This window comes from Temnothorax curvispinosus, unplaced genomic scaffold, assembly GCF_003070985.1.
Source record: "Temnothorax curvispinosus isolate PA1 unplaced genomic scaffold, ASM307098v1 QBEX01010467.1, whole genome shotgun sequence".
Classification (NCBI taxonomy): Eukaryota; Metazoa; Arthropoda; class Insecta; order Hymenoptera; family Formicidae; genus Temnothorax; species Temnothorax curvispinosus.
Window position 1 is genome coordinate 12,857 of NW_020220247.1, and position 27,865 is coordinate 40,721.

At 33.9% G+C, this 27,865-nt stretch overlaps 5 protein-coding genes and 1 long non-coding RNA gene across 8 annotated transcripts in view; 3 read left to right on the plus strand and 3 right to left on the minus strand.

Moving 5' to 3' along the window:
* The window catches only part of LOC112460377 (transcriptional enhancer factor TEF-1), a 12,423-nt gene extending 7,713 nt beyond the window's left edge, over positions 1-4,710 (plus strand). Inside the window, exons 2-5 of the mRNA XM_025025028.1 lie at positions 1,908-2,123; positions 3,692-3,921; positions 4,000-4,234; positions 4,597-4,710. Of these exons, the coding sequence (XP_024880796.1) occupies positions 1,908-2,123; positions 3,692-3,921; positions 4,000-4,234; positions 4,597-4,710 (795 nt within the window). The remainder of the gene's footprint in view (positions 1-1,907; positions 2,124-3,691; positions 3,922-3,999; positions 4,235-4,596) is intronic.
* Positions 4,711-10,983: 6,273 nt separating this feature from the next.
* LOC112460367 lies at positions 10,984-12,880 on the minus strand. Its single transcript, XR_003041434.1, has 4 exons — positions 12,836-12,880; positions 12,311-12,387; positions 12,004-12,050; positions 10,984-11,094 (listed from the first exon to the last, which is right to left on the minus strand). It is a non-coding gene; the product is annotated as an uncharacterized LOC112460367 (long non-coding RNA).
* Positions 12,881-13,711: 831 nt separating this feature from the next.
* Positions 13,712-17,735, plus strand: LOC112460376 (probable arginine--tRNA ligase, cytoplasmic). Of its 3 annotated transcripts, none has more exons than XM_025025025.1 (8): positions 13,712-13,860; positions 14,002-14,151; positions 14,265-14,499; positions 15,725-16,149; positions 16,258-16,399; positions 16,491-16,753; positions 16,846-17,038; positions 17,131-17,735. In XM_025025025.1, the coding sequence occupies exons 1-8, from the start codon at positions 13,810-13,812 to the stop codon at positions 17,703-17,705; spliced, it is 2,034 nt and encodes a 677-aa protein (XP_024880793.1). In that variant the 5' UTR covers positions 13,712-13,809; the 3' UTR covers positions 17,706-17,735. The 3 variants fall into 3 exon arrangements, with proteins under 3 accessions (XP_024880793.1, XP_024880794.1, XP_024880795.1); XM_025025026.1 differs by having other exon boundaries at positions 13,715-13,860; positions 14,265-14,493; XM_025025027.1 differs by having other exon boundaries at positions 13,722-13,793.
* Positions 17,736-18,191: 456 nt separating this feature from the next.
* On the plus strand, positions 18,192-23,868 carry LOC112460369 (leucine--tRNA ligase, cytoplasmic). Its single transcript, XM_025025011.1, has 16 exons — positions 18,192-18,314; positions 18,573-18,782; positions 18,925-19,128; positions 19,221-19,382; positions 19,455-19,693; positions 19,783-20,008; positions 20,080-20,298; positions 20,416-20,869; positions 20,946-21,084; positions 21,159-21,429; positions 21,974-22,221; positions 22,304-22,535; positions 22,631-22,885; positions 22,955-23,170; positions 23,255-23,480; positions 23,604-23,868. Exons 1-16 carry the CDS (start codon positions 18,312-18,314, stop codon positions 23,816-23,818), a joined length of 3,519 nt encoding a protein of 1,172 aa, XP_024880779.1. The 5' UTR covers positions 18,192-18,311; the 3' UTR covers positions 23,819-23,868.
* LOC112460373 (homocysteine S-methyltransferase-like) lies at positions 23,338-25,588 on the minus strand. The gene is made up of 3 exons (XM_025025022.1): positions 23,984-25,588; positions 23,546-23,809; positions 23,338-23,448 (listed from the first exon to the last, which is right to left on the minus strand). The coding sequence occupies exon 1, from the start codon at positions 25,241-25,243 to the stop codon at positions 24,248-24,250; it is 996 nt and encodes a 331-aa protein (XP_024880790.1). The 5' UTR covers positions 25,244-25,588; the 3' UTR covers positions 23,338-23,448; positions 23,546-23,809; positions 23,984-24,247.
* A 362-nt stretch (positions 25,589-25,950) lies between these two features.
* Positions 25,951-27,627, minus strand: LOC112460375 (proteasome maturation protein). Its single transcript, XM_025025024.1, has 5 exons — positions 27,489-27,627; positions 27,039-27,139; positions 26,540-26,600; positions 26,291-26,466; positions 25,951-26,203 (listed from the first exon to the last, which is right to left on the minus strand). The coding sequence occupies exons 1-5, from the start codon at positions 27,489-27,491 to the stop codon at positions 26,116-26,118; spliced, it is 429 nt and encodes a 142-aa protein (XP_024880792.1). The 5' UTR covers positions 27,492-27,627; the 3' UTR covers positions 25,951-26,115.
* Positions 27,628-27,865: the final 238 nt, after the last annotated feature.

Sequence of the window (27,865 nt, forward strand, 5' to 3'; positions counted from 1 at the left end):
GAAAATGTCGGCAGTGTTTTACAGCAATGCCAAAAATCGGCATTGGTGTACAAAATTTTGGGTTGTGAATTCCCCCCCATATCTTACTAAATAAAAAATAAAAAATCGCGCAGAGCGACCTGTTAATATTAATATTAAGGGCTAAAAATTTTTATTTTACCTTCCTGGAAGTATATATGCTATTCGTGAAATGAAAAAAAAAGTTGCCCCAAAATGACACGCTCTAATATATATATATATGATATATCTCGACAGATTGAAAGCTTCGTAGAAAGGACATAAAATGTCTCGTCGTCTTTGTGGATAGGAATTTTACTTTTATTATTAGTAATATTGCCAATTTGGCCTCTTCTTTTCAAGTTCGTGACTGTTCCTAACCGCTTCGCTCGATAACCGCTAATCCGCCTGTCGAAGGCAAGTGCCCATGCCGTGTGGTTTGTCGACTGACCTGTAAATTTTTTTGTGCCTCACGAGACTTTGAGATAATACTGTGTAATTAAAATGTCACTCCAGAGAGATTGCAACGAGTGGCACTAATTTAACAACGTTGCACTTATTATTTATTATATGTATATAATATAGAAACAACCTGGATTCACAATTAAATAAGCTGTTTGATCTCGGTAAGGGTATTCAGCATTAGCTTCCGCACATAATATAACAAGTGCATTATATAATTTAAATTTTTGTGAGCACTGTTAAATAAGTCGGAAATATATTTGTGATGTTTAAACTTTTAAACAAAGCGATACATTTGCGAACAATGACAGTTACTTGTTTAAAATTCAAAAAGTTTGCTTTCGTATCTTTAGCCCGACTTATATATAACGGTGTTGCTTCCATCCTGTGTCTTGTGCAAAGAAGAAAAGAGGAAAAAATAATATTAACTGATTAGAGACGGTGAATAGTGTTCTCTTTATTTCTTTAATTATATAAGCTTTCCGCTTTTTCGCTGTCATGTTTTGTTCCTTTGCGCTCTTTTTTACATTTGGTTATGAAAGAAGAACGAGGAAAATAGAGGGAGAAATTTGTTTTCGTACATATGATCAATCGCGTACTTTCTTAATTCTCTTTTTGACGCGAAAGCTTTTGCGTCGATAACTAACCACCCCTTGCAAAAGTGACATCCTCCCTGGCTCTCTGCTGCTACGCTGCCCCTGGGGGCCCTTGTTGTGTATTGTTGAATTTGTCCATTGCTCTAATCTTGTACATACGTATCACCTGGGCATCACATACCTATACATACGACATGTATACATACAGATTACGTATGTATGCGTTACATTGGACGTATCTGCATAATGGAAAACGAAGTTCGTTGTGGCTTACCATCTATCTCTCTTTCTTTCTTTTTACATAACATAAAACGCGATCATTAGCCTTTTGTTGTTATTGCTGTTGTTGTTCTCTTTTATTTGTGTTCATTCATTTCGTTTCCTATCGTTCGTTTCTCGCCCGACGGCTCGATGGCTTTTTATGGAAAATTTTGTAAACTTTTTTTTATCGAAACAGTTACAGTATAAGGACTTACGTAATGCAACGAATTGTTTGAAAAGATTTCAAAAATGCAAGTTTAAATTTTTTCCATAGTTTAAGAGAAACGGATTCGTTGATTTCTTTGCTCAACTATCAACCGTCAATTTATTATTTTTTTTTAATAGTTAAGAGTTATGCGATTACAGGACAATCGTATTGTTGTACAAATCTGGCTCTATTATAATTGATAACTAAAGCAATCAATTATTTATTTATTTATTTATTTATTTATTTATTAAATAGCAATAAACTTGATAGCTTATTTTAATAAACTTGATAATAAACGTATTAATAAACGTCAGGCGCGTGGAAATTGGCTAATCCATAATCGTCAGTTTTTGCGTATATTTAAATTCGCGATATGTTTTCAGCAATTTTGGCAGCCAGGTCTACAACCAGGAACGTCCCAGGATGTCAAACCCTTCCCTCAGCCTGCCTACACCGGAAAACCGGCGACAGCGGTCTCGAGCGGTGATTTGGTCCAAGCGCAGCCTGCACCACCATGGGAAGGACGCGCCATCGCGACCCACAAGCTCAGGCTTGTCGAGTTTTCGGCCTACATGGAGCAGCAAAGAGAACAGGAGATTGTAAGTATAGCATCGTAAGATTTATTAAGCTGCGAAGATTTCGAGACAAACCAGAGGTAATTTTTTTTCTTCGCCAGTAATAATTAACAAAGGAGACGGTTTAATTCGACCCAACCGGCTGATTTAGTAATATAATATCTATGCAGTTTGCCATTGACTGTCAGTTGGGCTTGACCGTTTCTCTCTGTGCTCTATGTATGTACATTCATCGAAACGAATCGCGAATGCGCTATAGATTCTTTGAGACAATGTTACCGTTGCAAGAAGCTTTTTTTTACCTTCGATGACATACGCAATATGTAAATCCGTAATTTGAATTATTTTCGTTCTATTATTAGTTTTTCTAATTAAGATGTTTCGTAGAACAGTCATATTATAAATTTATAAGTTACACTGTTGGAAAATTTTTGTAGTTTTTTTGTTAAAGGTCTTTGTTAAAATTTTTGTATAAAATAATCAACACATACATGTGTAGATTTAACATATGTCTGCTATGTCAATTGAACTGAACAAATTAAAAATGTAAAATTATTAAAATAATTTAAAAAATATGTTAAAGTAACACAATTTGAACGTATTTATTAAATGTTTTGAAATTTACAGAAAAAGAATGTTGATTTTACTCTATAACAGAAGTGGGAATAAAAATTTACAGAAAAAGAGTGTTAATTGATTTTATCTCGCAATCTTAACTTCAACATAAAAGTTTTGTTAATTGTACACATAATTAACATCAAATTACGATCAGAATTACATTTCCTTTCTGTTGAAGTATTTTAACATAGTATCGGTGTTACCATTTATTAACAAATCCATATTATGTTAAATTTACACAAAAATTTGAGTGGACCGTTTGGGACATGTGATTTATGTTGTATTTATCTCAAATTTTCCAACAGTGTAGTTTACACTTGATAAGGACCACAAACCATGGTCGAAACATTGTGTATTTCAATATTAGAATATTAATAAGTGGCCAGTTGGGACTCGACGTAAACCGCCTCCTTTGATTTTGAAATAATTCATGTGTAGGCCTTTATATACGTAAAACTGCTGCAAAAGCATCGTATAATCTTTGAGAAATTTTGTTTTAAAGATAAAATGCGGCATGCTCATATTTTATTGACGTGTCTGATGAAAAAATGCTGTGAGAATTAATTCTCTGTGAGATATTACGTCTCGAAAACGATTAAGTATATCTAAATTGTTTCATCATTTATACAAAAGATTTGATATCAGAAACCAGCGCCAAAACATGTAATTATCAGTAAAATCTAATATTAAAGTTGTTGTATTTGTCTATTTGTGTCTCTATATGTACATTACTCTTCACATCACACCAGCGAGTAAATCATTTCATCATTTGGACAAAAAATTTGATGTAAAAAATTCCAGCGCTAAAACATAAAGTCTAATATCATGCGTGTATATTTGTGTGCAAAAAGTGTCGAATAGATCATCTGTCATAGATGGTTAGTTTCTCGGATAGAGTTAACGATGTCGTACATGTATACGATTGTCGATTCAGGACGGTCTCGTTTACGCACGTGACGTTCTTTTTCTTTCAGTACCACAAACACCTGTTCGTCCATATAGGAGGTTCCGCGACCTACGCCGATCCGCTGTTGGAAGCGGTCGACGTTAAACAGATATACGACAAATTCCCGGAAAAGAAGGGCGGTCTGAAAGAACTTTACGATAAAGGACCGCAAGCGGCTTTCTTCCTCGTTAAGTTTTGGGCTGATCTCAATAGCAACATCCAAGATGAAAGTGGAGTATTCTACGGCGTCACGAGCCAGTGAGTAACGTCTGCTTCTCGCGTACTCGACTTTAGTTCAACATTAAATTTATACGTGTATTTTGCACTGTGATATAGGTACGAGAGCAACGAGAACATGACGATAACGTGTTCGACGAAAGTATGCTCCTTCGGAAAGCAGGTAGTAGAGAAGGTGGAGACGGAATATGCCAGGTTTGAGAATGGCAGGTTCGTTTACCGTATTAGCCGTTCACCTATGTGCGAATATATGATTAATTTCATCCACAAACTGAAGCACCTGCCAGAGAAGTACATGATGAACAGCGTTCTCGAAAATTTCACTATTCTCCAGGTGCGTTGACGATATTATGTCATGTATATCAATTCTCATATATGTAATATATGTTACATGTACTTGTTTATGTTAATTCTCGAATAGATGATTCAAGTCATTTGAAATGCCAAGTCAACTAAAAGTTGTTTAATTTATTTTTTTAAATTATATTTTGGGCCCATCTATTACGTTTAAACTTGTCCGTCCGGTTTTACGATTACATTACACGTCTACTGGACGTGATCCTATTGGTGCTATTGTAATCGTATTTCTTTGTGTGTTTAAACAAAAAATTATAAAAAATTATAAATAGTCTGTGCTGGTAAACATATTGTTGTAGAAAAGTATGTTTTTGATTCGTGTCTTTTTCCTTTTCACAGGTTGTCACGAACAGGGATACGCAGGAAACATTATTGTGTACGGCATATGTGTTCGAAGTATCGACATCTGAACACGGTGCTCAGCATCACATATACAGATTGGTCCAAGACTAGCCTGCTTGAACCTGCTCGCCATGCAGCCATCCACCCCCATCAGTGCCTACCATCACATAAAGATCACCCATACACGTATAGACACACACACGATTACATTGTGAAAATACAATATACACATATAGCCAAGTTCCTCTATTCTTAAGGTATTGGGGTCAAGCATTTCCTCTAATCTTCCCTTTAGTTCCCATTTTTATTCTAAAGAATACAAACATATTGGAAATGTTATTTTGCGCTCTTTTTATTCATTTCTTATTGTATATTTTTGTTATCTATTGAATATATATATATATATGACATCATAACAAATATGAATAATGGGAAAAGCAACAAGCAGCAGTATAAAAAAAAAGAAAAAAAAAAGAATTTCAGTTTAGAGAAAACCAGCTGATTTAGAATAAAAGAAAGTTTAGAATAGAGGAATTTGATTGCGATATGTTGCGTGAATATGTGAGTGTAAACATGCTTACACTTGTACAGAAATATTTTCGCGTCCATAGGTGAGTTTCGATGGAAAATATTCGGTCGATAATATTATGAAAATTATTCTATAAACAGATATAAAAGTATCGGGTGAATAATAGGTGTTGTAATAAAACATCGTCCACACATACAATCCGGATGAATTAAAATATTGCATTGCATACGTTCCTTCTTTCTTTTTTTTTGTATTTAAATTTTTTTGTATACAAATCTTTTGTTATGCAACATGCTAACTTCATAAATTTGAATTTGATAAAAAAATTCGTTTTTCTATAATATTTTGAAGAATTAGTTGTAGAGAGATATCAGAGAATAAAAGAATCGCGATATTTCAACTGATTACGAACCGGCTGTGCATGCTAAGGGATTAAATTAAAGATGAGAAATTCTAAGTATTGTATAATAAAAATATTATAAATACCCCGAAAAATCTAATTTGTATCTTCGTGTGTTTTAACTCGAATGTTTTGTAATGTAAAATAAAATAAACGGAATGTATTGCGAACGTTTTCCGTGAAACTCCTTAACAAGGACTCTACACACATATGTACACATATATGATAAAGTACTGGCCAGCCCGAGCTTGAGTTTGATTCAAAGTTTATACTTTTAGTAGCTTATTGGGTCAATATATAAGTATGTGACACGGTGTAAAAAGAAATTCTTGCATTTGTGTCGAACAATGTCTTCAAGATATCACACAGTTGTAAATTTTATAGTAAAATAGAAATTAAACAATTTCTCATATATATATTTTATGATTATAATCATCGTCCCGTATAATCGGCGTCCCAATAAACTCGTCGATTAATCTTAATAAAGAGGATCGATTTTAATAAAGAGGATATATTATAATGAATTAATTTAAAATTGACAATAAATTTTGGTATAAAATTGCATAAAGTGGTAGAAGCATGCAACAAAAACAAAAAAAAAAGAGAAAACGAAGAAACAGACTCTGATCTCGGAAAGGCATGGTACCCCCAACATTTGATTTAGTATTATAGTTTTATTATTAAATTAGACGATATATTATAGAGACTCGAGACAGAAAACATCCACACACAGATATATACATATATTACATATAAGAATATATATGTTAAATATTAATGCAATGATTACAATTTACATTGTTATAAATGATCGTGTATAAAGTTATCTAAGTGATTTCTAAGTTTTAAAAGAAATGGAGATTTGACCGAGAGGTATGCCATTATGATTTTTTTTTATGTAACATGAAATGCAATGATATATTGTTTATCAGAATTAAGTCAGAAGCAAAGGAAAAAGTTGTATTAAAATATCGTACATCAACATGCGTTTCTTTAAGCTTTGTCATATAAACTGCTTTTTGTATCGTGCAAAAATTCTTATCACTCTGAGAATCTACGCTACAGTAATTATTAACGTTCAATAGAAGAATGATTATTCTTATATATAATATTTTTTAAATTTAATTGTTCAAAGCGCACTTGCTAATGTGCGCAAACCCACTCTGATTAGACAGCGACACTTAGGTTAAAGGGATGTGTTTGTATTTCTTATAATCGCCTTACTTTGTATTCTAAGATCATTTTCTATAGTTCTTACTGATGAATGATTTTTCTTACTTAGCGTACTTTGTTTGTTTTTATCTTTCTACATTTACAAAGCGATATACCAGGTCGATATATATCGATTATATAGATAAAAGGTCATTGTCATAAGTTATAACTATGTGATAGGGACTTTGATTACTCCGAAACCCGATCTTGGCATTTTTTATCAGGAGTATATTGAAATCAGTCTTGGGAAAGACGATTTCATAGTGACATATAAAGCGTCGATATTCAAGTTACGATACATTATTCGATCGTCTGATTTCAATATCACTCTCCAAATCTCTGTAAGTTAAAGATATTTTTCAAAGCACTGATATAAGGGGATTCAATAGCCCTTTGCAAAAAAATGTTTCGTACTTAATAATATAATTTACATCTTACACATACATGGACCATAGAGAACTTACATACAGAGATTTTTTATCAACTTAGTGGCAATTGTTTAAACGAGTAGAGGACCATATCTTGCAGTTGACTTCATTTCATCGCATCTCTCCTATATATATATATATATATATATATATATATATATATATATATATTGTGTAATAATTGCACAGGAAGTTTTTACTTATTTTTTAATTCAATCTGTTGTGTGTTTCCGGAATAGGACTTGCCTATCGAGCAGTAAATATTAATGTAAGCAAGAAAAGATCGTGTATATTTTAATAAGATAATATTATTTACCGTATTCTTACTTTAATTAACTTTTACGAAACAAGTGGCAATGTATTTTGATCTCTTTTAGTCAGAAATATGTCGCTTTTTATTGGGGGTGAGAAGTGAATTTACTATATGGGTTGACTGGAGTAGAAAGGAATTTATGTTTAATCGATATGTGAATGTGGTTTTTTAACTGGCAGCTTTTATATGTTTTACTCATTGTTACCGTTTTTTCTTTTTTTCATATAAGCTTAGTGTCTATTTGAAAGTAACTCTCATAAGTAAAAGGGTTAAAAACATAAAGAAAAATACACATAATAAGAGAGTGACTCTCTATATAATACTTTTCAGTAATATGTCCATTTGTAAGTACGACTTTCGAAAGTAATTTTTTTGCAATAGTATTTCTTTCAAATGGATACTAGCTAGTAATTCATCGTATCATATCGTTTTTTTTTATTACTTATATCTTTTATCAGTATATAAATTGTGATTTAGCAAAATAATTTGCACATCAAACTGGAATTGTAACCACGGCCATGCTATATACGAATGAGTTTTTTTTTTGTAATACTTTGATTTATAACTATCGTTAATAACTGTCGAAAACAATATTTTCTACTTTGCATTTGCAGTAATTTCAATAAATATAACAGGTAATGTTCTCATTATACGCATACAATTATTAATACATATTTATAATGAACAAGACAACGTCTCGTGGTTACATATCGAATTGCTTAGTAATGAATTATTGTTTTTAAAATTATGCAATATCTTTGAAGAATACTCACAGAAATTCGGTTTGGTCATGTAGATTTTTATTTTGTGTGAAAATTTGAAAATAGGTGGAACGACTATGAAATTGAGAAAAAGCAGCACCGACACTAATACTATTGACATTTACGCGTAATGATTTTAAAGTAAGCGAATTACATTTATAAGGAAAGATTATAAAAATATATATTTATCTATGTCTTCTGTGAAGATGGAAAATAGTACTCTCTCACTCTATAATGATGATATCGAAAATCGAAGCCCGATAAGATACAAAATGCAGAAGTAGACTAAGGAAAAGAGAAAAATTAAGAGAACTCGTGCACTGTACACAATAACATACGATATCGATCGATTGACTCAGATTTGTTAAATATCTTTGTATATATTTACATGAAGACCATGAGAAATTGTTCAAGTTCCAACAGCTACATTTTTGTATGTAGTATTCTCTTCTTACTAGTAGTAAGAAGAGAGAAACTGTTTTGCTTGCGGCTCGTTATGAATCCAGTTCCACGTTTCGAAATTAATGTATGCAAAAAATTCTTAATATTTTCATAGAGACCTATTAGTTTCTTATGGATGCAGTACTTTGATACAACAATAGACGTCTAATGTTTATTAATTTACCACATTTTTATTCATCTAAGTTAGTACGTATACATATATTGCTAAACAGCTATACGTCTATAAACCAAATATTTACTGACAAAAATTAAAAAACGATATGATTACTCATGAATTATACAATATATTTTACTTACTCTTTGCTTATTTATAAAGCAGAATATTCTTATTTATGCTTTAAAACGTATATTCATCTCCAATCCAATTAAATCGAATCTTATCTCTATGAAAGTATTGACCGCAACATGCAATCGGTCTGCTAATTCGGCAAACTCTCAGAAATTTACATCCCTTTAAAATTCTATTTATTCATATCCTGGAACTGCCATATCAAAGAATTGAGCTTGATGATTGTAAAAAAAAATATTGATCGGAGAGAAAAAAAAGAAACAAAAGGATCTACCTGTATATTATTATCATAAATGAAACGAAATGAGGATCAAAGTAGTTGTTTTAACGAGTAAATGAAAAATAAATAAATAAATAAAATGATATATCATTAAATTAGAAGTTTAAAAATATAATAGAACTCAGTATATGTACAGTATTTGAAAAACATGTTTATAATTTGTATGGAGAAAATAAATGATTGATATAAAAAAAGAGGCTGCGTTTTTATTACATTTTTGCCGTTTACTATTACTCTCCTATATATACTGTGCTAAAAAAAATTAGGAAATCACTTTTTGTCAGTAAATTTTTGCCCATTTTTAAACTGTAACTACTCAGCGAATAATTAACGTAAGAAAAAGTTTTAAAAAAGGTTTTACAGAAAAACTCTACTATAAGATGCTTTTGTTCAATTTTCACTCAGGTTCATACTCAAAGGCATGCGGTCAGTTTTGAATAAGAATATATTTGAGATATCCAAAATCTTGAAATTTGTAGTCTTCCACCGCCTAACAAAACAATTGGCAAACATAATCATTAATACCATTTCAAAGTACGGACTTTGCCCTTTTAAATGAAAAAAGAAACTTTGTCCTACGCCGATTATTTAGCGAGATATCGCAATTTAAAGTAACCCCTGCTTTTTACGATTTTAGCACGATGCTGCCGGGATGGTATAATGATTATGTTAGCCAATTTTTTTGTTAGGCAGTGGAAGACTGCAAATTTCAAGATTTTGGATATCTCAAATATGTCTTTATTCAAAGCTGACCACGCCTTTGAGTATTAACCTGAATAAAAATTGCACAAAAGTACCTTATAGTAGAGAGTTTTCCCTCTAAAACCTTTCTTTAAACTTTTTTTACATTAATTATTCGCTGAGTATTTACAGTTTAAAAATGGGAAAAAATTTACTGACAAAAAGTGATCCCCTAATTTTTTTTTAGCACAGTATATATATATATATATATATATATATATATATATATATTTCAAATAATGCTCTTTTTTGCAAAATTAAATTGTTTCTAATAAAGTCTCACGTGTCTGCAATAACATGTAATCTACATCAAGTATTCCATTTTACATGTAGAATAGAGAATTATCGTATACATTAAAATAATACATTTACATATCTCTTCCAGAACTTTTGTTCGTTTGTAGTGTTTACACGATAGATTTTTGGATATTGTCTACTCTATCTTGAAGTTTACTTTAAAAGTTTAGACTTAGACTTTAAAAGTTATGGATCGTCTAAAGCGAGTTATTATACATATATAATGGAGTTTTTTTAATTTAATTCAGAAATTTTCGTTACATGACGCGCGCAAAGAGCGTATATTCCCATCATTCATTACCTCAATAAATAAAATCACTCACCGACACCGATGCGCAACAGCGGAATTATATCTGCCACGTAGCTACGTTGATTCTGTAACATACAAATATAAAATTCATATTAAAATAGTGTGTTTAAAAAACTCAATGTTTTAAAACATAATTCCTATGGCATCAAACTTTTTATTCATTATTTAAAATTAAATATTTATTTAAATATTTACAAGAATCAATTTTTATAAAATTGATTTATTATAAAATTAAATCACTCCTTTTTTTCTAACTATTATTTCTAAATCATGGTAAAATAAAAAGGCTTAAAAACAAACAAAAAAATTTACTCTTGTACAAAATAAAAAAAATATTTACCGCAAAGTTGTTCCGCTGGCGCCCGATGCCTCTTCCTGGCAGGTCTCCTCCTCCTCTCAGGCTGTCCTCTCGAGTTGTCAGCTCCCTCATGGAGTGTGGAAATGTCAGCTACATATTATCAGCTGTGATGGTTCTGTAACATACAAATATAAGGTTTAATTAGGTTATTTGTAATTAACGTACAAATATAAGGTTCACAAATTAAAACGGAGCTCAAAATAATTAATAAAAATATTGAATCTTTTAACTTTAAAAGTATGTCAAAGAGTAAAGTTTTTCTTTCCTAGATAATAGATCTCAGACAATAGAAAAAAAATACTTATATCTAGAGTTATATCTTACAATTAATAAAGATAAATAATCACAGATAAAAATTAGATATAAAAAAAGAATTATGGAAATAATTGATTCTTGGTTACATTAAAGTTGCTGAAATAAATGAAAAAAGAATAAGAAAGAATGTTATATTGAAAATAAAATGTTGACATTTTAAAAATACGAAGCTTTTCTACAGATTTCTTTTTTACAAAAAGAATTAGTGCAACATATTTATATATGTAAAATATAAATAAATCAATTTTATAAAAAAAAATATTAAAAAAATCCGAGTGCATTTTAGAGTTGTAACATAAACATAAAAAATCGCCGACCAAATCCGCGAGAGGTCGAGGGTAAAACCCAGGTCAATTTGGCATGGAATGCTCCATACTGTATTGTATAACAATATTATATTAAATTTTTATACAGCGCCAATTTTTTTATACATAATGCTCTATAGCTTATCCATCTAATACGTGAACAACTGATTTTATAACAAATAAAACAAAATAATGAAATGTGAGATCATATATAAATTATTGCAGAACAGAGAACGTTTTTAAAAATAATTATCATTGTTTATATTACGTTTCCTGTTAACAAAGAAATTTAATTTTAAATTAATATATATATGTATATATATATATATATATATTTTTTAAATAAATAGCAATCTAGATGAATATTGTTTTTCTCAGTGCAATATTTTCCAACTCCTTCTTACCACTCGTTCCGCAGCCCTAGCCGATCCGTCTCCGTGCCCGTCGCGATCTGGAAATGAAAAGGGAGCGTAATTAACATATGTAATAAGACGAATAAGGCACTTTCGCGCGATCAACTTCTCGCACCGAAAATGCCGCGGCGTCACTTTCGCGATTGTCCGCGCAATTAACGCACCTTCGGCCGAACAAGTATCGCAAAATACGTTTTTTTTTTTTTTAGAAATATCTACACCCGAGCGCTGAATGTATACTACTCGATAAATACTACAGTAAATAATGCATGCATAGATTAATAAAGGTTATACTTACCAATTAAACTATTAAACAACTCTCACGACGCCACTCGTTCCGCAGCCCTAGCCGATCCGTCTCGTGCCCGTCGCGATCTAGAAATGAAGGGGAGCGTACGTAACATGGCGGAGGCGCTTCGTCTCCCGCGCGCGATTAACTTTTCGCACCGAAAATCTCGCCGCGGCGCGGCGCGGCGTTACTTATACGCATCTCGTTCTTAACTTCGCGATTATACAATTTCTGTGCTTTGAGTAGCAAATATATTGCATGCTCGCCTTTCAGTATGATTGCCACTTTACATTCTTCTTATAGCGAATAGGCATATATTAATATTTGTATAGTAAATATCCGCGATATTCGCGATAGATGGAATAAAATACGATCGTCCGCGCGTGTCCGTGCGACGCGCCTAGCTGCGACCGAACAAGTACCGCGAAATACTTGATTTTGAGAAATAACTACACCCAAGCGCTGAATCGATACTATAACGCGATAGGTGCTGCGTTAAATAATTCAGGCAAGATTAATAAAGGTTACACTTACCAATTAAACAAAACTCTCGCGACGCCACTCCGCACTCGTTCCGCGCCGTCCGTCCGCCGTCCGCCGTCCGCCGTCCGCCGCGCCGCGATCTGGAATCTGGAAATGAAGAAGAACGTCATCAATATGGCGGAGACGCGTCATCCCCCGCGCGGGAAACTTGTCGCGCCAACTGCCAAAGCCAAGTGTTGCTACGCGTCTCGCTCTCAACTTCGCGATCACGAATTTTCCACGAATATCAAATACTATACGCTCGCTTATGATTACGATCGTTATTTTGCATTCATATTAATTTTTGACAGATATCCGCGATATTATTCGTGACATTGGAAAATACGATTGTCACTTGCCCGCACGACGCGCGACGCGCCTTCGACCAAACAAGTATTCGTGAAAAACGTTTTTTCACAAATTATTAATACCCGAGCGCTGAATCGATAATAAAGCTATACGTGTACGATATATCGTGATAGATATCGCAGTAAATAATGCAAAATTAATAAAGGTTACTCTTTACTCTTATACAATACATATGTATACCAATTAATAAATAAGTTGTGACGCCTGCAGACGCCAATCGTCCCGAAATCAGTCCCATGATCCCGTGCTTCGGTCGCGGTCCGTAGTACTCCCGTAGTACCAATAGTACCATGTGACACTACGCGGGTCAAATGGATGGTTTTAATAAAAGCGTTGATTAATCGAAAATACGCACGTAAATTTTAATATTGTACGCACAGTATGCAATATATATATATAAAAGAGTTTTATTAATATCGTAAAAATCTATCATGTAAAGTTACATTTTTAACAAATAATCATACTTCATGCTTTTCAGGTGATGATACGAGATACGAGTTGCCTATCTCTATCTCATTGATGTATGCCTGTATGGTGTTGTCTCTTTCAAACTGACGAACTGACCCTGACTGACCACGTTGTCGACGGGGCCTCTTGAAAGGTGAAGAAACATTGGAATGATGTCGAAAAAGGATATGGATTTGTTTAACGAACGTGCGGCTATAGCGGTAAACTTCTTTAGCGCGTGATTCTTCATATCTGTGCCGCGCTGTGTTAGAAATCTGTGTCAATCTGTGATGATTCGATAATCCGGATAGTTACGAGGTTAGGTTATATGACTCACATGCCATTCAAATCCAATATTGCAGGAGAGAGAAATACTCGGTTTAAAGCTGCAACTCGAGTCGCTGCAACGGAGCATCGCGACTGACGTTCCGAGCGATATAACTAAGGAGGAGTTCGAAAAGTTGCAGCAGGAGAACGCCAAGTTGACGCACAGGATAACAATACTCAAAAGGGTATAGACTTTTAACAGCGTAGAACCTTAACGTTATTATTGCAAGAGAGTTTTTAATAAAAGGTTTTTTTTTTCATTTAGCGTATGTTTATTTTTCCTAATAATTTTTTGTAGACTGTGGAAATGCAAAGGAACAAACTAGACGATAGAATGGAGCTATTTGGAACTGCAGATACATCAAGTATAAAAGATAATCTCTGCGCAGTCTTTCATAAAGCTATTGGTGCTGCTTATCCCGACATAGTGGATCCACCAGTAATAGTGACTACTAGCTCTAATCCCAAATTTGGGGATTATCAGTGTAACAGTGCTATGCCTTTGGCACAACAACTGAGTAGTTTTGGTAAAAGTTGGTTACCTAAAAATATTTTTTCAGTATTTTATTCGTTAAAACTATCCATATATACTCTAGTGCCAGAAAAATTTGGAAACCTATCTAGCACGGCATAGATTCTCCTTTTTATCTGATTAGCAACATGTGACAATTGTAAAGACATTTACCTATACAAGTACTTTTATTGTAAAAGATACCAAGATACTATTAAATGCACAAGTATGGTGACATGCATTGGGGGAATGGGAGCAACTGTCTCAGTTTTTTTTTGGCACTTGAGTGTGTGTATATACAGCGTGTTGAAAAATTAAACCAACCAACTTTGAAGGAAAAAAAAACTTGAAAATATTTTTTTCTCCGACGTTTAGTTTTAATACTACGTGGTATGAAATAGAGGAGTTTAACTTGGACTATAAACAAACATATACAAGTGAAAAAATCAACGTGTATTTTAATCTTGAACAAAAGATGTAACAAGTATATAAAAGTGAGATTCACTCTTTTTACAATAAATGCTCAAAAATTCTTCCATTAATTTCAATACATAGATGATATCGTCGAAGCATTGATTGTCTCTCACACGTTCGAAGAGGGGAATCTCTGTTTTGAATCTGATCTGCCGCAGCAGTTATCCAGCCCACGTCTGCTCTCATTTCAATGGGAGTCTCGTAATAAATAAGAGTTTTGATGTGTTTTCATAAGAAAAAAAATCTAGCCAAGACTTGACTCTCACAACTCTCATGTTTGGGATATGTATGAAAACTTGGCAGATTTAAAACATCTTTGCACTCTTTGAGCGTATGAGATTTTCAATGTCTGTAAATGTCGTCTTTGTATTGAAGTTAATGGAGGACGTTTTGAGCATTTATTGTAAAAAGAGTGAATCTCACTTTTATATATTATACTTGTTACATCTTTTGTTCAAGATTAAAATACACGTTGATTTTTCCACTTGTATATGTTTGTTTATAGTCCAAGTTAAACTCCTATTTCATATAGTGTAGTAGTATTAAAACTTAAACGTCGGAGAGAGAAATAGCACTAACAAATGTTTATTTTTAAGTCTTCTTTTTTCCATCAAAGTTTGTCAGTTTAATTTTTTAACACCCTGTATCTATCAACAGTGTACTGAATTATAAATACTTGAAAAATTATAAAATAATTATAAAATAATTACATTATACATGTTTAAATTACTTTTATTTATTTTTTATTATTATTATTATTATTATTATTACAGGTACCAAACAAACTCCACGTGACGTTGCTAAAGAAATTATGTCCAAGCTAAAAGTATTTTCTGTTGTCGAGAAATATGAAATAGCTGGTGCAGGATTCATAAATGTATATCTAAAACGTGAATTTGGACAATCCGTTTTGCGCAGTTGGTTATGGGCTGGCCAAGTTCTCCCTCCATATGTTAAGAAGAAAAGGGTAATTGTAGATTTTTCTAGTCCTAACATTGCTAAGGAAATGCACGTGGGACACTTGAGATCCACGATAATCGGAGACAGTATCGCAAGACTGTTGGAATACTTGGGACATGATGTGTTGAGGCTCAATCATGTAGGCGACTGGGGTACACAGTTTGGTATGTTGATAGCGCATCTTCGAGACAAGTTTCCCAACTATTTAACCCATGCTCCTCCAATCCAGGATCTTCAGGTGACTAATCATATTCTATAATCATGTTCTGTGACATTTAATGACACGTGTGACGAGCATTTTCTAAATAAATATACCAATTATTTATATATTTATGTATACATACAGACCTTCTATAAAGAATCCAAGACTAGATTTGACGAAGATAAGGAATTCAAAAAACGTGCATACGAGTGTGTCGTCAAATTGCAGGCTTTCGAGCCTGATATAACAAAAGCATGGAAAATGATATGTGATGTATCTAGGCAAGGTAAATGCGGCAAACACAGCTGTGTTTATATATGTATTCATTTTGGAAGAAACAAAGTACTTGAATAATTTTGTTCTTATGTTTGATACAGAATTCGAAAAAGTGTATGCTCGACTGGATATCAAATTAATAGAAAGAGGCGAATCATTTTATCAGAGGCATATGGAGTCGATAGTTGCAGAGTTAGAATTGAAAAATATGCTCGAAGAAGATAATGGACGGAAGGTAATGTGGGGAGAGAAACATGGTAGTGGAATACCTTTAACTATAGTAAAATCTGACGGTGGTTTTACATATGATACGTCCGACATGGCTGCTATTAAGCATCGTGTCGAACAGGAAAGGGCAGATTGGGCAAGTATCATGTTGCACACTATATAAGCGTCATATTCCTATTTTATCTCAATAAATTATTACCTTGTAATAAAATCTCCATAATTTTACAGTTGATATATGTGACAGATGCTGGTCAGTCTTTGCATTTTCAAATGTTGGAAAGTTGTGCCAAAAGAGCAGGTATCTTGAAGAGCTTTCACAGGATGGATCATGTTGGCTTCGGTGTTGTCTTGGGTGAAGACAAGAAGAAATTTAAAACAAGGTCCGGTGACACTGTAAAGCTTAGCGAGTTGTTGGACGAAGGTACGTCAAGCGAGATTACGTGTTGGTTCTTTGGTGTTGTTATTTCTTTTATTTCATTTCTAAAAATTTAATTCCAAAAATCTGCTGTTTAGGCTTGAAAAGGGCACTGCAGAAACTAAAAGAGAAAGAACGCGACAAGGTATTGTCCAAAGACCAACTAAAAGCAGCCCAAGAATCCGTAGCATATGGTTGCATAAAATATGCCGATTTACTACACAATAGAAATCACGAATATGTATTTTCATTTGATAAAATGCTGGAAGATAAGGGCAACACAGCCGTTTATTTATTGTATGCTTTAACTCGAATTCGTTCTATCGCCAGAACGGCGAATATCACAAAGGACGAATTGCGACAGCGCTTGCACGAAATTCCGATCTCGTTGGAGCACGAAAAAGAATGGAAACTGGCCAAAGTACTGTTAAAATTTCCCGACATAATTCTTGGCATTAACGAGGACCTATACTTGCATCCGTTGTGCGAGTTTTGTTACGAGATTTCATGCGCGTTTATGGAATTTTATGATAAATGCTACTGCGTGGAAAAGAATCAATCTGGTGAAATTGTAAAAGTAAATATAGGGCGTCTCTTGCTCGCGGAAGCTACTGCGCTTGTTCTAGAGAAATGCTTTAGTTTATTGGGTTTAAAACCTGTTGCACAAATGTAAAAGAATAAAAATAAACATACCATATGTGTACTTTCAATTATGAAATGAAAAAAAGAATAAATAAAATTAATTTTTATAGTATTAAAATCTACGTTAATAAAAAAAGGGTTATAAAATGTAAGACGATATAGATTTTTCTTTTAGGCGTTATTTCTATACTTTTTATTTATTATGCTTATATATATACTTGAAAAAAGAAAACTTGAAAATTATCAAGTTTTATGTTATTATATATCTCCTCACTATATTAATTAATTTCAAATTTGTAAATAAAAAATTTTGTGAATTAGTTCGATAAATGACTTCTCTTCAGGAATTGTATGTATGTATGTACAATTCACTTTTTAGCAACATGCTTATGTAATAGCTTACTGTAATAGTGTAATGAACTGCAATACTGTACTACATGTTTCGTCATCATACGACATGCATACATTATTCTACATACATACATACATACATACATACATGTGGTCGTGATCGCAGGCGGAACAAGGGAAGGGGCAGAACTCCACCGGTTTCACTTTCACGTTCCACGTGCCTTGCGCGCAATTTTGCATCGCGCAATATTTATAGTTATTGCTATTTGCAATAAACGTAATTAAAATGGTAAGTACATATGATTATCGGACAATGAATTTTGCTGCTTTTGCTTGCGTTTTACACATATATATATATATATATACATAGGCATAAAGCACCTTTGTGCATCTTAACCTACCTACTGGGTTTCACAATCCATAATTTTCAATTGTGATAAATGCAGTGGAAATAATTATGTTATCTGGCCGTTTAATATATTCGATTTATTATAATGATATATATTCCTTTGCATCACGTGCTAAAAAAAGTAATCTTGTGTAATAGGCAACGGAAAGGAAAGGAACTTTTAAGGTTAAATACCTTCAGGAAATTGAGAGAAATATGCAAGTGAAATGGGAAGTTGCGAAGGTATACGAAGTGAATGCATCTACCCTAAATAAGAAACCAGGTGAAAAATTTTTTGCCACTTTTCCATATCCTTATATGAATGGACGTCTCCATCTCGGTCATACTTTCTCATTATCAAAGTCTGAGGTATATATCTGAAGTTTTTACAATTTTATATTCTTATATAACATCATTTTAATATCTTCTTGATATTATTCTTTTATATCTGTTGATCTCATTTGTCTTTTACATATGGATATATTAATAAATGTGTATATTTATACGTCAGTTTGCTACTCGATACAATCGTCTCTTGGGGAAAAAAGTGCTTTTTCCCTTTGGCTTTCATTGCACGGGTATGCCTATTAAAGCATGTGCTGATAAATTGACGAGAGAAATGGAAATATATGGTTATCCACCCAAGTTTCCTGAAGAACGTGAAATGGTGGAAAAAGAGACGGAAGGCCCAAAGGACAAGAGCAAGGGGAAAAAGGTAAAATTCTATCAATTTCTATAAATTCCATTTCCAACTTGCATGTCACAACAAATATTTTTAATATCGAAATTGATTGATGTTAATTTCAGAGTAAGGCGGTTGCCAAAGCTGGTTCGGCTAAATATCAGTGGCAAATTATGCAAACCCTTGGCTTACAAAATGAGGAAATCAAGAAGTTTGCCGACGCTGCATATTGGTTGGAATATTTTCCACCACTTGCTGTGCAAGACTTAAAATCTATCGGTCTTCATGTAAGCTAAAAAAATAGTAATTATAGTTGCATAATTTTTCAAGTTTCATATATCTGATTTTAAATATTCTAGGTGGATTGGCGAAGAACGTTTATTACGACAGATGCAAACTCATTTTATGATTCTTTTATACGCTGGCAGTTTCATCATTTGAAATCTAGAAACAAAATCAAGTACGGAAAGAGATACACTATTTATTCGCCAAAAGATGGCCAACCTTGTATGGATCATGATAGATCCTCTGGTGAAGGTGTTGGACCACAGGAATATACATTGATCAAAATGAAAGTTCTACGTCCTCAGAAAATCATGTAATGCTTTTACATTATATTATTTTATTGAAACTCACTTATTGTTAGATTTTTAATTCGTAAAATAAGCAGTATATACTATTTTGTAGGAGTTTTGACGATAGATCAGTTTATCTCGTAGCTGCAACTTTAAAACCGGAGACAATGTATGGTCAAACAAACTGTTGGGTTCATCCAGACATTAGCTACATAGCGTATAATTTAACATGCGGGGACGTATATATTTCTACAGAACGTGCGGCGAGGAATATGTCCTATCAAGGTTTCTTTAAAGAAGAGGGAAAGATAGATGTTGTTGGAAAGTTCATGGGCAAAGTACTATTCATTTGTTCAATAAACTTTGGTTATTTTTTCGAAATTTTTCTCTTATAAAAAAATGTTTGTAGGATTTATTAGGACTGGAATTGGAAGCTCCCCTCACATTTAACAAGGTGATTTATACGTTACCTATGTTAACGATAAAAGAAGACAAAGGTACTGGCATCGTAACTTCCGTCCCTAGTGATTCTCCTGACGATTATGCTGCATTAGTGGATCTAAAAAAGAAACAGCCGCTTAGAGAAAAATACGGAATTACCGACGAGATGGTGTTGCCATATAATCCAGTAAGTAGATTATATACATATGTATATGTATAATATAATGTGACGTACTTAACTGTGATGAACGCGATCGGCAAGAATCATGAAATCTTTCACATATTATACTTAATATTATACTAGATTCCAATCATCCAAGTTCCAGAATTTGGCAATTTATTAGCAGTAACATTATATGAGCAGTTAAAAATTCAGTCCCAAAATGACAAAGTTAAACTCGCAGAAGCAAAGGAGATAGCATACTTGAAAGGATTTTACGATGGCGTACTATTAGTAGGTCCACATAAAGGCAAAAAGATACAAGATATTAAGAAACTGGTTCAGAAAGAAATGGTTAACAGTGGCGAAGCAGTGATTTATTATGAACCAGAAAAAACTATTATTTCAAGATCAAATGATGAATGCGTAGTGGCTTTATGTAATCAATGGTATTTGGATTATGGTGAAGAAAACTGGAAGAAAGAAACGCTTGAGGCTTTAAAGAATCTCGATACCTTTCACGATGAAGTTAGAAAAAATTTCCTTGCTTGCTTCGATTGGTTACACGAACACGCATGCTCCAGAACATATGGACTCGGTAATCAAGTTGTTTCATATCAAGTATAGAATTATTTATGCTTATAAGCGTTTTTTTTTTATTCTCGTATTTTTAGGCACAAAATTACCATGGGATGAAAGTTGGTTGATAGAATCTCTGTCAGATTCTACTATTTACGTGGCTTATTATACAATAGCGCATTTGTTACAAGGAGGAACTTTTAAAGCAGACGGACCTAATGAGTTTGGATTAAAGTAATCAAGATTAAAGTTGATGTTACATACGTGTATTGTTTATCTGTGATTATTAATATTTCACTAACCGTTAGAGCTTCAGATATGACATTAGAAGTATGGGATTATATCTTCTTTAAAGACGCTAAATGGCCCAAGACAAATATAGACAAAGTATTTGTAGATCGTATGAGGCACGAATTTCAGTATTGGTATCCCGTAGATTTGAGGGTGTCAGGAAAAGATCTAATACAAAATCATCTTACATATTTTCTCTACAATCACACAGCAATATGGCCAAATCAGCCTGAGCTATGGCCACGAGGAATAAGGGCAAATGGTCATCTGCTTCTGAATTCAGCAAAGGTAATATAAAATTATTCAAAATTTGTATCAAATCAAATTTTAATTTCAATATTGTGACACCTTTATTAACGCGGACTTTGATCACCTTGACATCATGAATTTGTGGGACTCGAAGTTTCGCGCCGACAACCGTTAAAAAATTAGCACAATTTTATTTTATGACTTGGTATGTGCAGGGGAAAAAATGCTATTTCTTAATATTTTATACTGCTGACAGTGCTGACCGATGAGTCCGATATTGCCATTGATTTTGACAATTTATTATTTTATCTCGTTCATTTTCTTTATATACACGACTTGATCATGACTTGGCTTTTAAATTTGATTCAAGTTGAATGTTTCAAATACGTCACCGCTGACTGATGACTGATGTTGAAAAGTCGAAACATACGGATTTTAATACGTATAATAATTAATCTCGCTTGAATAAAATAACCAACACCCAAATATGCTCGACGTTGGCCTTTGAATCTGATTAAGCTTTGCTTGTAACGAGTGATTGTCGTCTTGTTAATTGAAATTTTTTTATTGTTTCAACACACAGATGTCCAAGTCAGAGGGCAACTTTTTAACACTTGTCGAGGCTGTAGAAAAATTCTCAGCTGATGGAATGCGTCTCTGTTTAGCTGATTCTGGTGATTCGATAGAGGATGCTAATTTCATTGAAAGTACAGCCGATGCAGGAATTCTTAGACTGTATAATTTTATAGAATGGGTCAAAGATATATTGAATATGAATCAACACTCCTGCCACACTGGCGTGCAAGATTTTCATGATAAAGTATTTGAAAGGTATTTCAATTTTTCCTTTTTATTATTATTATTTTTTTAAACCATTATTACAGAACTGAAATGATACATTTACTTGATGTAGCGAAATTAATTTGAAAATACGAGAGACTGGTGAAAACTATTCGAAAATGCTCTATAAAGAAGCATTAAGGACAGGATTTTACGAATTTCAAACAGCTAGAGATAAATATTTACAAACAAGTCCAATGGTTAATCTGGATCTAATTAAAAAGTATATCGAGATTCAAATAATTCTTCTGTCTCCCATTTGTCCACATGTTTGCGAATATATATGGGGAGACTTGCTTAAGAAAGTAAGTTTTGGCAATGAAGCAAATATTTATGGATATTATTTTCTATAAATCTTTCTATAAATAGAAAATGTTAATTAACTAATGTGGTTTATTAGGATGGCAGTATATTAAATGCAAAATGGCCTGTGGTAGGAGAAATAAACGAAATTTTAATAAAATCGTCTGAATATCTAATGGATGCTGCTCATACATTCAGAATTCTTCTAAAAAATTACATGATGCCAAAAAAGTCTAAAGCAAAGAATGATTTCACCGACATGGAGAAACCTACGCAAGGAATTATCTGGGTAGCAAAGACTTGGCCTCCTTGGCAAAGTATCATCCTTACAACGATGAGGGAAATGTACTCTGTAAGTTGTAGCGACAACCGAGTATGCGATGATTAATTTTTTTTGTGTAACAATAAATCTACATTACAGAAAAATGAGAATAAATTACCAGATAATAAAGCGCTTTCCGCAGCGTTTGCTGGCAAAGCTGAGCTGAAAAAATATATGAAAAGGGTAATGCCGTTCGTGCAGCTTGTCAAGGCGAAGATGGAAACCGTTGGTCTCAGTGCACTGAATTTGACCCTTGATTTTAACGAATTCAATGTACTTGAAACAAACAAGGAGTATCTCAAAAATACATTAGGCGTAAGTAAATACCGTATATAATTTTCGTTTTATATATATTATATATTTTAACGCATTATACTGTATGTTTATTTATTTATCCAGCTTCACGATATTGTCATTAAATATACGGATGAAGCTCCAGAAAAGACGAGAGAAGAATGTTGTCCAGGTGCACCGTACATGAACTTTTTTGCAAAGCCCATAGTTTCAATATGTATTATTAATCCTCAAAGTTGTAGCAATTTACTTGAACTGTCCATGGAAATTTCGACTGTAACGGCTGCAGATATTGTGTCCTATATTGCAAAACAAAACAAGCATATAAAAGGTAAACGAGGAAATGTAAATTTCTTATATGATGTTTATGTATTTCTTATAGACGTTCTCACGTACACAAACAACAATCAAGTTGGCATTAATGATTTTCTTATTGTATATTTTCCTTGTTCAGATCCCGCTTCGATCGTCTTGTATCGGTTCAACGATCCAAATTTGGGACCCAGAATCAGGCCGGTAGCAGGAGACATTTTAAAAGGAAAAACCAAACTTCCACGGGATTCTGTATTTAACGTAGATACAGAAACAGAAAGCGTCCAAGTCAGCGTAGCAGGTAAAACCTATCTAGTAGGCGAATCCTTGATATATATTGATAAATCTCTGGAATAATAAACGACACCGTTGATTCTCTAGCGATTAAACATTTTATTATTGAGTCAGTATAATAATTTATTTAGGAAATAAATTTAAAAATTAAAGAAATTTAAAATGTATTTAATAAAATGGCATATCTGTTTATAAAAAAAATATATGCTTGGTTTTTAAAACATTTACATGTGCACCGAGATCAAGGTTTCCGCCGCATAACTCCAACAATAAATGTTGCATTAACTGCAATTTTCAAACTCTGTCTCTGCAAATCATTTTGTAATGAATGCACCCATCTTTAGTAGTACGCGATAAAATAAAAAAGTTATAATCTTTGTTTTTAACCAGTTTATGTATCGATATCTATAAAAACTGCATCTTGATGGGCATTCGGAGATTATTGGCATCGGCATGAGGGGCAGAGACCACGAAGAGACTCTATGCCTGCATTCAGGCGATTACTCCGTGCTGGCGTGCTTTCATTGCTCGATATCGATTCACTTCCGATCGTATCGTCTTAATGTCTTCGGCAAAGACCTTGCAGCAACCGCCGATGTAAGAAACCCCGATATCCAACCATTCCGATATAGGCAGATTCAGGGAATGATCATCTGGGACCGCGGTCCATTCGTTGGTCGCGGATAAACTGCCACCTCTGTTGGGATACACCACCAAGGGAATTTGATGATGCGCCTGCCTTGACGATGCGCTCGCGTTGATAGTGTTGATACCTCGTAGTAAGGGAGTCACGTGCCTCGGATCGATGCAGTTCACGCCAACCGCGACGATTTGCGACGGCAAAGTGCGATAACAACGCAGCGCTACTTCCTGGAATAGACTGCCGTCCGATATGAACTGATCATCTCGGCACGAAAATGAAAGCCATGCACGAGCGTGTGGGTACTCTTTCATCAACTCCAGTAAGGCTTCCGCTTCCTCGATGCAGGGTATAGTTTCCAGAGCCAACAGATCAACACCAGCGTCCACGAGCGCCTTAACGCGTGGTCTGTGCCAGTCGATCAGTTCTCGTCGGGACACGGTTTTTCCATAGGAGCCGGTATATTCAGACGCATTGTGCAAATAAGCGCCATAAGGACCACAGGCGCCAGCAACCTTGGGTCTGCCGTCGACACTGAGTTTCTCTTTTTCGGCGTAATCGTCCACAGCTTTCTTAGCCAAGTGCACTGCCGTGGCAAACAAATCCAGACTCTTGCATTCGCTTATGTTCAGATACTTTGTCAAGCCAGGCACAGACGCTTGGTAGGTATTAGTCTCGATAATGTCGGCGCCGGCGCGCAAAAAGTCCAAGTGCGTGGCGTACACGGCAGTGGGATTGGTTGCGAGGAATCGCGCCGTCCACAGCGGGTCTCCGTCGATCTTGGCACCCACGTGTCGCGACAGCTGCCCGGAAAAGCCGCCGTCCAAAATTTTTACAGTCGTGCACATATTTAACCATTAACAGTATTAACACCGGTTAGGTTAGGTTAGCGAGTGGTCGCGGTAGATCCGCTTGATTAGCTTGATATCACGTTTCAAGGCTGCGTGCTGCGTTCAGCGTTCAGCGTTACAAAACCACACTCTTATGGTTCTGGAACGCAGCCAGCAGCCTAAAGTTATTAAGATTTGCACATCAACACAATTTTAATAGACCAAATCCATCTCTTTATGTAATCGCTTATTATCAAATAAATTTTAATATTTTGTACAATTTTCTCATATGAATTCAAATTAGGAAATAATACTATGTAGTTATTCGCAATACAGCTTTTTAGAGAAAACATGCTTCATTGTTAATGAAGAATCGAGCCCCAGTCTCCAGTCCCCAGTAAGTACTTGTTTATAACAATGCTCGACTGTACATATATACAGCGATTATGTATCTTGAGAGAAACGAGGTGAAAATTACAAAAGTGAACAGATTTTATTAGATTTCGACAATTGAAATGGTAGATACGCTAGTGAATTTCCTCACTTTTGTAATTTTCACCTCATTTCAAGATACACTATCGACCCCAGTTTTCGAATAACAATAATAAAGCTAAATGATTTGAATTAACCTAATAACGTACTTGAGTTTGCGAAGAAAATTAATGCTCTTGTGTCAACTAAATATATCAATATTAACTTTATCGGGTATATGAATGTTAAATGTGTCATTTTTTCACTATCGACATTTATTTTTAAAATACCACCAGAAAGAAAAAGTGTAATACATTTAACTTATAAGAATTATACAGAATTAATTTAGTAATAGTTATTATTAAGTCCATATAAAGTTTTCATTTTTTATCACGACCAAATTTTTGCAACCTTCAACTTTACAATACTCCGAGGTGATTTTCTACGACTGCATGTGGCTGTCCCATTTGTTCCCTGAATTCGGGCGTATTAAAGATATCTTCAAATCTATAAACAATAATATATAGACAAATAAAAATCGTCGGATACAGATTGATCTGCACGAATGATCAATAAGATATAGGCTATAAATACCCTATATCTTGATCCTGTCCAAGCAAAATATCTCGCATCACATTAGACGATGGTAAAAATGGAAGTCTTCCAATCTTCTCAGTAGCTTTTAATTCCATCGCTATGCGCAACGGTGCGTGTAGTCCTTGCGTATTCCTGAGCAATATCATATTCATGCGATCTTGATTCTTTTGATACTAAAACATAAATGCAATTACACGTTGCTGTTTTAAAATTGTCCATATTAATAGAATACACAATGAATCTTACATTTCTCTCTGAAGCTTCCAAGGGATGTGCATAACCAATGCTCTGTCTGACTGCTGACAGACTAAACAAACAAGATTAACGCTAAAAACTGCCTTAAAAGAACTGTACTATTTTATATCAAACATTTATATATATATATATATATATAAAAGAAGTTTTTGCAACGGCAATACCGTCTTTCGGATATGGTAAATGTATCTAAATTATATAGATACGTTCACCATCTAAATTTACATTATCGGTTGAAAGGCAAAACTGTCCATATACATTGTTCACTGTAACGCTATTCAGATAATGTCCAACGTTATTTTTGAGAGAATAAGGTTTACGATTACCATTGACGTTATGTATGATTACCGTAATGAAATCCTCAATGTGAATTTAGACAGTAAACGTATCTATATACGTCAGATACATTTACCGTATCTGAAAGATGGTAAAGCGTTAGTTAATTTCTATAACTTGGGTTTTTCCAATAAATTTAATTAACGTTTTATACCCTGACACCATAGGATTGGGTAGGTCATAGTTGGTTCCACTTTTAACGTTGAATTGCTCGGGTACGGCAGGCTTGGGTATAATTGACGGCAAACCGAAGCTCTAAAATTATAACACGTATTACAATAGATTATTGCAATCTTTTGCGTTGAGTCCAGTTTCTTATACTGTTTCGCACAAAACAGTAGTAGATAAGACGTGGCTTGAAAACTGCACAGTAAACTATTCTTATAAACCAAGGTACAAATACGTTTTTGTACTTTTTAATTGTCAATATTACGTGTACGTGATATTAACGATTTACGATACATGAAAGTCCACAGTAGAATAAACAACCAAAATCAATTGTCATTATTAACATAACCTGTCCGTATGATGAATCGTATGAAATAATCTTAAAACTGAAAAATTAAACTGCCTGCAACACACGCCGCTCACTGTCGATTATTACCATTTTATCGTTTTGAAGTCACAATAGAAATCGCACCAAGAAAACGATCCGAAAACAACGATGCGTCTGAAATCCACAGAAACTGCAAGAATTAAGAATCAGGTTAAGGTTAAGGTGGTTAAGGTTAAGAATCTTGTCATGTCACAGCGTTCGAAAACTCACGAAATCTCGACGGAATTTAAGGGCCCGGACACACACTTCTGCACAACGCATAATGCATAAGCATAAGAAACTTGCGTGGTCCATACACATGTGCATAAGGAAATAGACCACGCAATTTTTTTATGCTTACGCCGTATGCGTTGTGCAGAAGTGTGTGCTCCCCGCTTTACGCGCGCCTTTTTCTAGGCCGCGGTATTCATAGGTCGAAGACGGTT